The sequence below is a fragment of the Chiloscyllium plagiosum genome, chromosome 31 (genome assembly GCF_004010195.1).
Source record: "Chiloscyllium plagiosum isolate BGI_BamShark_2017 chromosome 31, ASM401019v2, whole genome shotgun sequence".
In the NCBI taxonomy this organism is placed as follows: Eukaryota; Metazoa; Chordata; class Chondrichthyes; order Orectolobiformes; family Hemiscylliidae; genus Chiloscyllium; species Chiloscyllium plagiosum.
Genome location: NC_057740.1, coordinates 31,374,558 through 31,386,880, shown reverse-complemented (window position 1 = coordinate 31,386,880; position 12,323 = coordinate 31,374,558). Strand labels below are relative to the sequence as shown.

At 44.1% G+C, this 12,323-nt stretch overlaps 1 protein-coding gene across 7 annotated transcripts in view; it reads left to right on the top strand.

The window, feature by feature from the left end:
• The first annotated feature begins 6,775 nt into the window (after nt 1–6,775).
• The window catches only part of LOC122565381 (transducin-like enhancer protein 4), a 212,787-nt gene continuing 207,239 nt past the window's right edge, over nt 6,776–12,323 (top strand). For 5 of the 7 annotated variants that reach the window (XM_043721306.1, XM_043721301.1, XM_043721304.1 and 2 more), the window contains exons 1-2: nt 6,776–7,431; nt 10,864–10,961. In XM_043721306.1, the coding sequence (XP_043577241.1) occupies nt 7,408–7,431; nt 10,864–10,961 (122 nt within the window). In that variant the 5' untranslated portion in view covers nt 6,776–7,407. The remainder of the gene's footprint in view (nt 7,432–10,863; nt 10,962–12,323) is intronic. The other 2 variants (XM_043721305.1, XM_043721303.1) reach the window with 1 other exon arrangement.

Sequence of the window (12,323 nt, the reverse complement as noted above, 5' to 3'; positions counted from 1 at the left end):
ACTCTGACTATCCACCCTATCCACGCCTCTCAGAGATTCATAAACTTTTATCAGGTTGCCTTCAGCTTCCAATGCTCAGTAAAAACAATTCAGGTTTGTCCAACCTCTCCACATAGCTAATATTCTCCAATCCTGCAGCATTCTGGTAAACTTCTTTTGCGATCTCTACAAAGCTTCACGTCAATCCTGTAGTGCGGTGACCAGAACTATACATAACACTCTAATGTGGACTAACTAAACATTTATAGAGCTGCAACATGAAGTGCCAACTTGTATACTCAATACCCAATTGATGAAGGCAAGCAGAACATATGCCTTCTTTATCGCCTTATCCACTTGTGTTGCCACTTTCAGGGAGTGAGGGACTTGCACCCCAGATGCCTCTGTGCATAAATACACATCAGGGTCCTGCTATTTGCTGTACACTTTCGTCTTCCATTTGATTTCCGAAAATGCATCACCTCATACTTGTTTGGATTAATCTGCATGTGCCATTTCTCTGCCCAACTTTCTAACTGAACTGCTGAATTCTTCGTTACTGTGTCAAAAAACTCAATCAAATTTGTGAGCCAAGACCTTCCCACACAAAGCAATATTGACCATCCCTAATAAGCCCATTCTTTTCCAAATGTGAGCAATTCCTGTCCCTTCAGATCTTCTCCAACAATTTCCCTATCATTGATGTAAGGTTCACCAGCCTATAATTCTTGGATGATCCCTTTTGCCTTTCTTAAACATTGGCTAATCTCTAATCTTCTAGTAACTTATCGGAGGATAAACATCTCTGTCAAAGCTCCAGCAATCTCCTTCATTAACTCCCTCAGTATCCTGGGATAGATCCCATCAAGCCCTGGGGATTTATCTACCTTAACAGTTTTCAAAACACCCAATACTCCTCCATCTTAATATTGACATGTCCTAAAATATCAACATCACCCTCTCTAATCTTACCAACATCCATATCTCTCTTCTTGGTGAATATCAATACGAAATACTCATTAAGGACTTTACCCACTTCCTCTGGCTCCACACATAAATTCCCTCCTTTGAACTTGAGTGAACCTACCCTTTCCCCAGCTACACTCTTGCTTCTAATACACATATATCATGCCTTGGGATTCACCTTAATCTTACTTATCCAGGACATTGCATAGTCTTTTTTAGCCCTCTGAACTCCCTGTTTAAGTTTTTTTCTGCTTTCTTGATACTCCTCAAGGGCTTTGTCTGATTGCAGTTTCCTAAATCTTACATATGCTTTCTGTTTCTGTTTGACAAGAAGTTCAATATCTATTCTCAGCCAGGGTTGCCAAATCTTGCCATCCTAATCATTCATCCTCACAGGAACATGCTAATTCTGAACTCTGATCAACTGGCCTTTAGAGGACTTCCACATGTCAGATGTGCATTTACAGCAGCTCCCAGTCTAACTTTTCCAATTCCTACCTAATATTGTTGTAATTAGCCTTCCCCAGTTTAGCACTTTCACCCAAGGACCAAACTTATTCTCATCCATACCTATCCTAAAACTTAACGTAATTATGATTACTATTCCAAAAAGACTCCCCCACTGAAATTTCCATCAACTGGCCAGGCTCACTATTCAATATATGGTCTAATATAGCTCATTCCCTATACAATGTTTCAAGGAACCCTCCTGGATGTACCTAACAAATTCTGCACCATCTAAGCCCCTGGCACTATGACAACCCCAGTCAGTATTGGGAAACTTAAAATCATTCACTACAATCACCCTGTCATTTTTACATCTTTCCATGATCTGCTTACATAATTGTTCCTCCATCTCCCACTGGTTATTGGGAGGCCTATAGTAGAACCCCATCGCAGTAATTGTACATTTTCTGAGTTCTACTCACATGGCCTCACTGGATGAGCCCTCCAAGATGCCCTCTCAGTGCAACTGTGACAGTAGTCCATAATGTAACACCCCCACCCCTTTTCCATCCCGATATATCACACCTGAAACATCTGAACACTGGAACATTGAGCTACCAATCCTGCCCTTCTCTCACCCAAGTTTCTGTAATGGCTACAACATTGAAGTTCTATATATTAATCCAGATTCTTAGCTCATCTGCTTTACCTGTTATACTCCTTGCATTAAAATAAACACACCTCAGACTGCTAGTCCCACCGTTTTTATTAACCTTGCCCTGCCTGTTCTTCATACTTGGCCTAATCTCTACCTTCTCATCAATCACTCCACATGCCTACCTACTGCTCGGGTTCCCACCCCCCCCCCCGCCACACTAATTTAAAACCTCCTGAGTGGCAGTAGCAAACCTTTCTTTAAGGATATAGGTTCCCCTCCAGTGTAAGTGCAACCTGTTCTTTTCCTACAGGTCCCTCCCACCCTGGACAAAACATCTAAAGTCCCCGCCCTCCTGCATGAGCTTTTTAGCCACAGAATCAACTGCATTATCTTTCTATTTCTGGCCTCAGGAACATGGGGAGGAATCCTGAGATTATGAACTTCTAAGTCCTGCTTTTTTAACTTTTAAATCCTTTTTGCATGACTTTATCTCTCTTTTTGCCTATGTCATCAGTATCAATATGGACCAAGGCTGCTCATCCTCCCCTATCAGACCATCCTGTGCAAATTCAGAGACATCATTAACCCCCACCTCAGGTAGGCAGCACACCTTCCTGGACTCTCGCTTACGGCCAATCTGTGCCCCTGACTATAGAGACCTATCACCCCTGCCCGCCCACATTCTGACCCTCCCCTGCGGTAAAGCTGAGCCAATTGTCATGCCACTGGCATAGGTGCTGCTGTTGCTTTCCCCTGAGAGGTCAACATTTCAACAGAATTCAAAATGGTATACCTGTTTGAAGTGGGAACAGCCACAGGGGACACTTACACTGGCTAACTGCTCCTCCTGGCGGTCACCCATCTATCTGGCTGTACCTTTGATATGACCACATCCCTGAAACTTGTATCTATCAAACATTCTGCCTCCTGTATGATCCACAGTGAGTCCAGCTCTTGTTCCAACTGATCCATGAGGTCTGAGAGGAGCTACAGTCAGACACATTTCCTTTAAACATAGCTGTCAGTGATATTTGACTTCTCCTTTTTCTCCCACACCTTACAGGAGGCACCTAGCACTCCACTATCTACCAATACTATCCTTCTATTGTTCTGTGCAAATAAAAGCAGAATACTGCACATGTTGGAAATCTGAACTAAAAACAGAAAGCATTGGGGAAACTCAGCAGGTCTGGCAACATCCAAACATACGGGATTCAAAATACTGACTCCGTTTCTCTCCCCATAGATTCTGCCAGACCTACTGAATTTCTCCAACACTTTCTGTTTGCTATTGCTGTTGGCACATGGGTTCAAACCCATGATGGAATTTTAATTTAATCAATTCAACTGGTCTTAGTGATGACCATATCATCAATTAATGTAAACCCCATTTGGTTCATAAATGGTCCTTAGGATGGACATCTTGCCTTCCATAATTTGCAAGTTCAGATCTGCAGTAATATGGGTGACTCTTAACTGCACTCTGAAATGGGCCAATCAGTTCCAGTGCAAATAGAAATGAGTTAATGCTGGCCTTGCTTGTGATGCCCATACTCCAGGAAGAATAAATGAAGTGCACTTGCCAACAGGTGGTGGTGGGGGAGTTATTTTCTGTTAGAATTGAGGATTGATAAATAAGTTACAGTACAGTCATTGTTTGTGGTGGGGGTGATCATTTTCTGTTAGAATTCAGGATTGATAATTAAGTTGACTGAAAACACGTGCACATATATTTAGATGCTAGCTTACATGTTTACTTCTTTAATTTAGAAAAATACCCAAAGTACTTTACAAGAGGTGCAATCAATTATAAAATGGAAGAATATCTAGGAGATCTAAGAAGAAGCTGAACAAAAGCTTAGGCAGCATCCGAGGAGCAGGAAAATCAACATTTCGGGCAAAAGCCCTTGATCAGGAATGAGGCTGTGAGCTGAGGGGGTGATGAGATAAATGGGGGGGGGGGGAAGGTAGCTGAGAGCGTGATAGGTAGGTAGAGGTGGGGATAATGGTGATAGGTCAGAGAGGAGCAGATAGGTGGGAAGGAAGATGGACAGGTAGGACAGGTCAAGAGGGGGGTCCTGAGTTAGAAGGTTGGATCTGGGATAAAGTGGGGCGGGGAGAAATGAGGAAACTGGTGAAATCCACATTGATGTCAGTGGGGTTGGAGGGTCCCAAGGCGGAAGAACATCTTATCCCAGTTCTAACCTTCCAACTCAGCACTGCCCTCATGACCTGTCCTACCTGTCCATCTTCCTTCCCATCTATCCATTCCACCCTCCCCTCTGACCTATCACCTTCACCATCACCTCCATCGATCTATCCGCATTCCCAGCAACCTTACCCCCAGCCCCACTCCCTCTCATTTATCTCACCACCCTGGAGACTCCCAGCCTCATCCTGATGAAAGGCTTTTGTCCGAAACATCGATTTCCCTGCTCCTCAGATGCTGCCTGACCTGCTGTGCTTCTCCAGCACCACGCTCTCAACTCTAATCTCCAGCATCTGCAATCCTCAATTTCGCCTGAGCAAAAGCTTAGTTACAATACGGATTTGGGTTTTACGGAGGATCTTAAAGGATGACATGAATTGGAATTTCACTATGGCAGTTGGTGAAATTTGAATTCATACAGTAATCTGAAATTCAAACCTAAACTAATGGTGAGCAAAAACCATGTTGGTTGTCACATAACTCCATCTAGGACTCTGACATCCCTCAGTGGAGAAAATCCTGTCATCTTTTACCTGCTCTGGCCCTCTAGACCCACAGCAATGTGATTGACTCTTAACTGCCTTCTGAAATGGCCAAGTAAGTTCAAAGGCAGTTCGGGATGCGCATGAATGCTGGTCTGGCCAGTTGCCACGAATAAAAGACATTCCTTAAAACCTACCTCTTTGACAAAGCAAAATCTGGAATTGCTTGAAAATTCAGCAAGTCTGAGTGTATCTGTGGCGAGAAATCAGAGTTAATGTTTCAGTTTCCACAGATGCTGCCAGGCCTGCTGAGTTTTTCCAGCAATTACTGTTTCAGTTTCTGATGTCCAGCATCCGCAATTCTTTTGGTTTCTATGCTCTATGACAAAGCTTTTGGTCATTTGACCTATGTCTTCTGATGCGCCTCGGTATCATAGTTTGTTTTATAGCACTGCTGTGAAGTGCCTTGGACCGTTTTATTAGGTTAAGGACACTATATAAATCGAAGCTGCTGTAACATCACAGTATGAGTAATATAACGATGCAGTTGCAATGCCATTTACATCCGGATTGAATATCAGCCACCCTCCCGCATTTCACCCAAGTGGCCATTCTTCACGCTGAACCTTGACAGCGTGTATTGACAGGCCATTCAACCGTGAAGGGCATCGCCAGAAAGCCTGGTCGCCTCTGCACCTGACATCACACATGTGCGGCTTGCCAGCTCGAGTTAGTGGCTGTGAATCAGAAGCTGCAATCTGGTCTGATCTTTACAACTGCCAAGCCCTGGGGTAATTTGACTATTTTGAACGTGCAGCTATCTCACTACCTAACATTGGGAACAGATATTACTTAGCACAGACAAAGGGCTGAGATGGGGAACTTTCCTGTTTTATGTGACTCAGTACCAAACTGGGTGGTGGACAAGTCGAGAGGAATGTGGTTTAATAGTTACAGTGCCTGTTGCAATAACCAACCTATTGTGGCAAACAAGTCTTTTCTTTCACTCGATTTTTGGCACAAGATTATCCACTGAGACAATAATGCCCTTTAAAAGTAAATATAGGAAATCGTGTAAATACATAAGGAAAATGGATTGCTTGCCGGCGTTTTTTTTACTCCCAGACCCATCTTGTTTAATGTGCAGTGCGTCCCTTGTCGAGGATAGCAGGAATACGCATTTCCCGACCCTCAGAAGTCGAAACCATTTCTGAGAAAACAAGGCAAACCAGGCGGTCCCGGGAATCAGCAAAAAGATGAGAGCAAAAGATGGGGTGGTGGAAGACACTGCAACTCCAGCAGTGAAGCAAGCCACCTGATGATGACCCTGCTCCCAATTAAACCAGGTCTGCCACCCTTTGTTTCGTAATTCAGTCAGTCCTGTGTTCCATTTTGCTGCTGTTATTTCAGTAAAAAGTATTTAGATGTTAAATATATGTACCCTCTAATCATGATGGAGACAGTTTTAAATCTGGGCATTTATGGTATATTTTCACTCATTAATCCAGCAACAGCAAAAAAAATGACTCCCTCAGTCCTAGCTACTTCAAAATGACAATCCTGTTAACGCGATTTTTTTTCTCTCTCTCTCTTTAATGCAAATCACAATGATTTGTTTGAGGCAGAACAGGACAGCCGCAGAATGTCTGTTCCTACTACACTATAATTAATCCGCCCTGGCAGTGGGCAGGGCCCCAGCAAGCTGCCCCACGTTACTTTGATTGACACCGTGTCCCGCTGTGCGGGAAGACCCATGCGCATCCGCCGGCGCCTCCGCAGGCTTGCCGGGATATGTAGTTCGCCATCCCCAGCTGAAGAACGGGTGTCAACGGCCAAGGTGACTACAACTCCCGGCGCCTCCTGCGCGGTCAAGGCTCCGGGTGTCTCGGCCCGCTCTGGCCAATCGGCTGACAGCTTGGCGCCTGATTGGCTGACTGGCCTACGGTACCTCACGGACCCACGTGGGAGAGGCGGCGCCTGATTGGCTAGAGGCTCCGGATAGTATGTATCCAATTGAGGGAATTCTCAAAGATGTTGCAAAGAGAGGGGAGGTTTGCAACAGTGAAGCCAGTGTGTTATTGAGTAAGAAACGGGGCCACTTCTTGGAGTATCATCCCTGATCAGACCATTCCTCCTGAAGCATGAACTTTTTCCCGTGGAGGGGTTTTGTTTTCTTTTCATGACACTTCCAGTGGCTTCTGGTTTGTAAAGGCACCGCTTTAACTCCCGGCAGCAGCTTGGACTTTGTGACATTTTTTTAAAGTTGGGTTCGGCAGTGGTGGACTCTCTGTGTGTTTTGTTTCATGGGCATCACAACATCGTGTTGTTCCTTTGTACAGCCCTGGATTTACCCCAGCCTCCCGATCTGCGTCCGGAGCTGCCACCCCTCCGGATTTTTTTGCTGACCTTTTGTGCGCGCGTGTTTCGGGCGATGTGATCCCAGATTGTATTCGCCGAAGAGATGGTTTTGTGGTGAGAAACCGAAAAACGCTCCGTTTCCCGTCTTGGTGATGTTCAGAATCTGAAAATTACCACTGACGTTTATTTCATTTCTTCCCACGACTCTTCAGAAAGTCACTGGAGACATCGGTGCGCGCGTGTGAGAAATTTATTTTAATTTCAGAAGCAGTGGGAGAGTATTGAGGGGAGAGGAACAACATTCAAGGATGTATCCACAAGGCAGGCATCCCGTAAGTGCCAGTTTATTCAACAACATTGCAAATCTTAAGCAAATGAGGGAAATAAACATGTATGTTGTTGTGTGTTATGGTCTCTGATAGTCTTAACCTGTCAATTTCTACCAATATTAATGTCAACCATAAATCCTAATATGGATCGCACAGCTAGGCAGAATTAAATAGATTGACTGACTAACCAGTCTATTGTATATATTTCGCTTCCTGATTCTTGCAAGTTCGTGGCATTTAAATCTGAACGAGTGGCGTTTTATGGTAGTATCTGGAGAGTAAAACAGCGCTAATTTCCCCTTTATAATTGAAAGAAGAATTGTGCTTTGCTGCTGAGAACCTGTCTTTTCAGAACCTGTTTAATTATTGGGGGAGGGTTGGGACTTCCTAATCCTTGAATATTCCGATTCAGTGCGCGACAGCGCTGATGACCGTGGAAATAACTCGAAATGTTTTTTTTGAGGGGTTTGGGGGTGGGTAGGTTGATTTTATTTATAAACGCACGAAATTCCAGCAGGTGGCATTGGTTAGTGACATTTCCGCAGAGGTTTAGTTTATTTCCGTTTCTATCTCGAGCTAATCGCCTTGTCAGATGTGACCAAAATATCGCAGAAAAATAACTTTTTCGTGCGCAGAATGTTACACGTGGAAGATTTGGAAGGGAGCACAGCAGTTTATTCCAAAGTGCGTTGAGAAGTAAACGGGACTCAGTTCAGGCTCTGGACCTGTACATGGTCTACAGCAGTGACCACCTTATTAAGCGAAGAGATCCGAATGCTGTGTTCAAGACATTTCGACTTAGCTGCATAAAATGTTGGATCAGTGATAGATGAGTCAATATAACATTATCTATAAATCCTTCAGGAAGATCGTAGTCGGATTCACTCCAGTTGGGTCTTCAAATGTTATCAGAGAATACATTGCATTAGTCTATTGGTTTTAATGGAAATGTAGCTACTTAATGAGAGAAATCTCTCACTTTATCCCGTTGTGCGAAATAAGCACAAACAATAGTTGAGTGGAGTGGTAACCGAATTCTCTGCTTTCCCTCATTCACCTCCCCCCTTCCTCCCCATCACCATTTAGCATGGAGTCATTGGCTGGTGCTGATAGTAAAACTCGTGGGGGTGGCATGAGGCATGGTGGCCGTGGGGGTGAGGTGGTGAATTGTCTCTTCTCTTCCGCCAGGGCCTTGTGGATTGCCAGGTCTTCTCGAATTGCCTCGTTAGTGCTCATTGGTCAGCTGAACCTTTTGTGGAAGTAGCTATATAAACTGCAGTCTTTTATCTTATCAGTGGCTGTGAGGTGTGAAGAAGCCTTGTAATCCCAATACCTACCTCTCCACACGCAAACACAGACAGGCACCCATGCTTTGTTTACCAATCGCAGTAGAGTGAGAAATTGTGGGAACTATAGGATGAAAGCAAAGATTGTTGCTACATGGGATGTTTAAAGATGCTCTTTTAATCAGAGTGACTGTCATTCAGTAGGTAGTATACTTGCCCCGAAACCGCTAGGTTATGGGTTCAAGTCTCACTAGAGTTTGAGTGCACAAAGTGACATTGAGGGATCGTTGCTGTGTTGAAGGTGCTGATGCTGTATTTTGTGGTTGAGATGTTAGACCTGAGGCACTACCTATCTCCACCATTGTGACTAGATTAGATTAGATTCCTTACAATGTGGAAACAGGCCCTTCGACCCAACTAGTCCACACTGACCCCCCAAAGAGTAACCCACCCAGGCCCATTTCCCTCTGACTAATGTCCTTAAAACTATGGGCAACTTAGCATGGCCAATTTACCTGGCCTGCACACGCTTGGACTGTGGGAGGAAACCGGAGCACCCGGAGGAAACCCATGCAGACACAGGGAGAATGTGCAAACTCCACACAGTCACCTGAGGCTGGAATCGAACCTGGGACCCTGGTGCTGTGAAGCAGCAGTGCTAACCACTGAGCCATAGTTCTGTCCCAATTACTTGCTGAAGAACAGTAATTGAGTTTGCTTTCGTGTCCTGGGCAATAATTATTCCTCAATCAACATTGCCAAAAAAAAAAATTCCGGGGTAGGGGAGTCCAGAACTAGAGGGCAGAGGTTTAGGGTGAGAAGGGAAAGATTTAAAAGGGACCGAAGGGGCAATTTCACTGAGAGAATGGAGTGTGTCTGGAATGAGCTGCCAGAGGAAGTGGTGGAGGCAGAAAAACTGCAGCTGCTGGAATCCAGGGTAGACAGGCAGTTGGCTGGAAAAACACAGCAAGCCAGGCAGCATCAGGAGGTGCAGAAGTCAACGTTTTGGATGTAACCCTTCTTCAGGACTGGGGCTGAGTGTAGGGGGAGCTGCAGATACAGGGGAGGTGGGGGCAGGGTGGTGAAATGGGCATAGGTGAAGACAGATAGAGGGTACGGCCTGGTTGGTCAGTGGGAGGAATGAATCTGGTTGGTGGCAGGGAGAAATGGAGGGGGGGGGGAGAGGGAGGGGCTGGGAAGGGAGTCGGGGGATGGGGAGAGAGGTTATTTGAAACTGGAGAGCTTGATGTTGAGTCCTCTGGGCTGTAGGTTGCCCAAGTGGAAAATGAGGTGTTATTCCTCCAGTAGGAATTGTTTTGTTATTCCTCCAATAGGAGCGGTGGTTCAGGAACAGCTCACCGAGCATGGCAACTGGGTCCACATGGGCTGACTGGACCTCTCAGTCTGTGCCCATTTCAATTCCCTCAACCACTCCCTTTCTGACATGGCCATCCTTGGCCTCCTCCATAGCCAAAACAATCCACTCTCCCTACACCCACCCTCATTCCTGAAGAAGGGTTACAGCCAAAACGTCAACTTCTGCACCTCCTGATGTTGCCTGACTTGCTGTGTTCTTCAGCCTTCTGCCTGTGTACAGAGGAAATCATGGAGGCAGGTATACTTGCAGCACTTAAAAGGCATCTGGATGGGTATATGAATAAGAAGGGTTTAGAGGGATATGGGCCAAATGCTGGCAAATGGGACTAGATTAATTTAGGATATCTGGTCATCATGGATGAGTTGGATCGAAGGGTCAGTTTCCTTGTTCTAAATCTCTGACTCTATGAAAGAATTGCAGATGCTGTAAATCAGAGACAAACAGAAATTACTGATAAAGCTCATCAGGCCTGTCAGTAAGTTCAGAGGAATTTATACCAAAATACTGACTCTGATTTCTCTCCACAGATGCTGCCAGGCCTGCTGAGTTTTTCCAGCAATTTCTGTGTTTGTCCCATGCTAACAAAAAAAATGTGATTATCACAATGCTGTTTGCAGCAGTTTGCTTTGGACCACATGATTGTCACGTTTCCTATGTTGCAACAGCAGCTACCACTTTTAAGAGGTAGTGAATTGGTTGCAGAGTGCTGAGAGACAGGTGGTGATTATGAAAGGCAGTATATAAATGCAAATCTTTATTTTTCTTTTTCAGGCCCCTCATCAACCAGGACAGCCATTTAAGTTTACAGTGGTGGAGACATGTGATCGCATCAAGGAGGAATTTCAGTTCTTGCAGGCGCAGTATCACAGGTAAAGCAATTATTATGTATCGATGTTGCACAGGCAGCTGTTTCTCCTCTGAGGTGGTTGAAGCAGTTCTGTTCAAACTTTCTCACTTCTTCAAGTTATGTTCTTTGTCATGGATCAAGATCTCGGTTTGAATATATTTTGCTTTTGTAAAATATGGATTCGCCTTTGAGTCAGAAACATGCTAGGTTCTTCAGTGATGGGAATATCCCCACAGAGATCAAAAAAAAATCTGGCAACCTTTAAACATACAAAATGATACAGAAAATGTTGGAAATACAGTAACAGTGACTGTAAAGTTAGTCTAATATTTGAAGTAGGAGCAAATCACTGCACATGCTGTAATCTGTACTGAAAACAGTCAATGCTGGAGATCACAATGGGTCAGACAGCATCCACGGAGAGAGAGTAAGCTAACACTTGAAGTGTTGACCTTCCTCCCAATGCTTCTAATTGAGGTTCTGAATAAAGATTTTAACTGGTCTTTCCAGAGTCCAGGTTCCAGGTGCCAACAATCTAGTTTAAAAGATAAAACAAGTTAAACCTTTGTTAAAAAGCCCAGATGAGTTATGGGATTTAAGTTCTGTGCAGCAAAATTACTGATACATATTGAGAGATGTTAAGACTTTAAAATCTCGACAATAAAGGGGATAGCTGTGGCACAGCGGAACTATCACTGAGCTAATAACTGAGATGAATGTTCTTGGGACATTGATTCAGCCCTATCATAACAACTGGTGATAACACTGGTATTATAACATCAGTCGTAGGACTGATGACCATGACCATCATCAATTGTTAAGGACTTGCCTGGTTCACTAATGTTGTTTTGAGAAGGAAATCAGTTGTCCATGTGTGGTCAAGTCTTTGTGTCTCCAGTCTTTTAACCAAGAGTGGTTAACTCTTGTTTAACTACCCTCTGAAATGATCTAGTAAGCCGCTTAGTTCAAGGGTAATATAATTAGTGGTGAACAACAAATACCAGCATTGCAGCAACACCTACATCTCAGCAAAGGTTTTCTCTTTTTTTTTAAAAAAAGTGAAAAAAATAGTTGAAGATAAAAATGTTCTCTCTTCTATTAAAAATGAGGTACAGTATTTTGGTTCGGTTGTTCACTGTCGACAAGATTGTAGTTTTAACTTCCCCAAGCCATTATCTTTGAGAGGATATCTCTCCAATGAAGTACTCAGCAATGTTGCTTTCTTGGTGGCTCAGGTTTTTGACTTGTCTACTTGCTCTCTGGTTTATGTGCATAACCACCTTTTTATAAAGCTTTGAGCTGAAAGAATATCCCAAGGCACCTCTGCAAATGGACACTGGGAAGTGGATGCTAAGCCAGAAATGAAGATATAGAGATTTGCTGA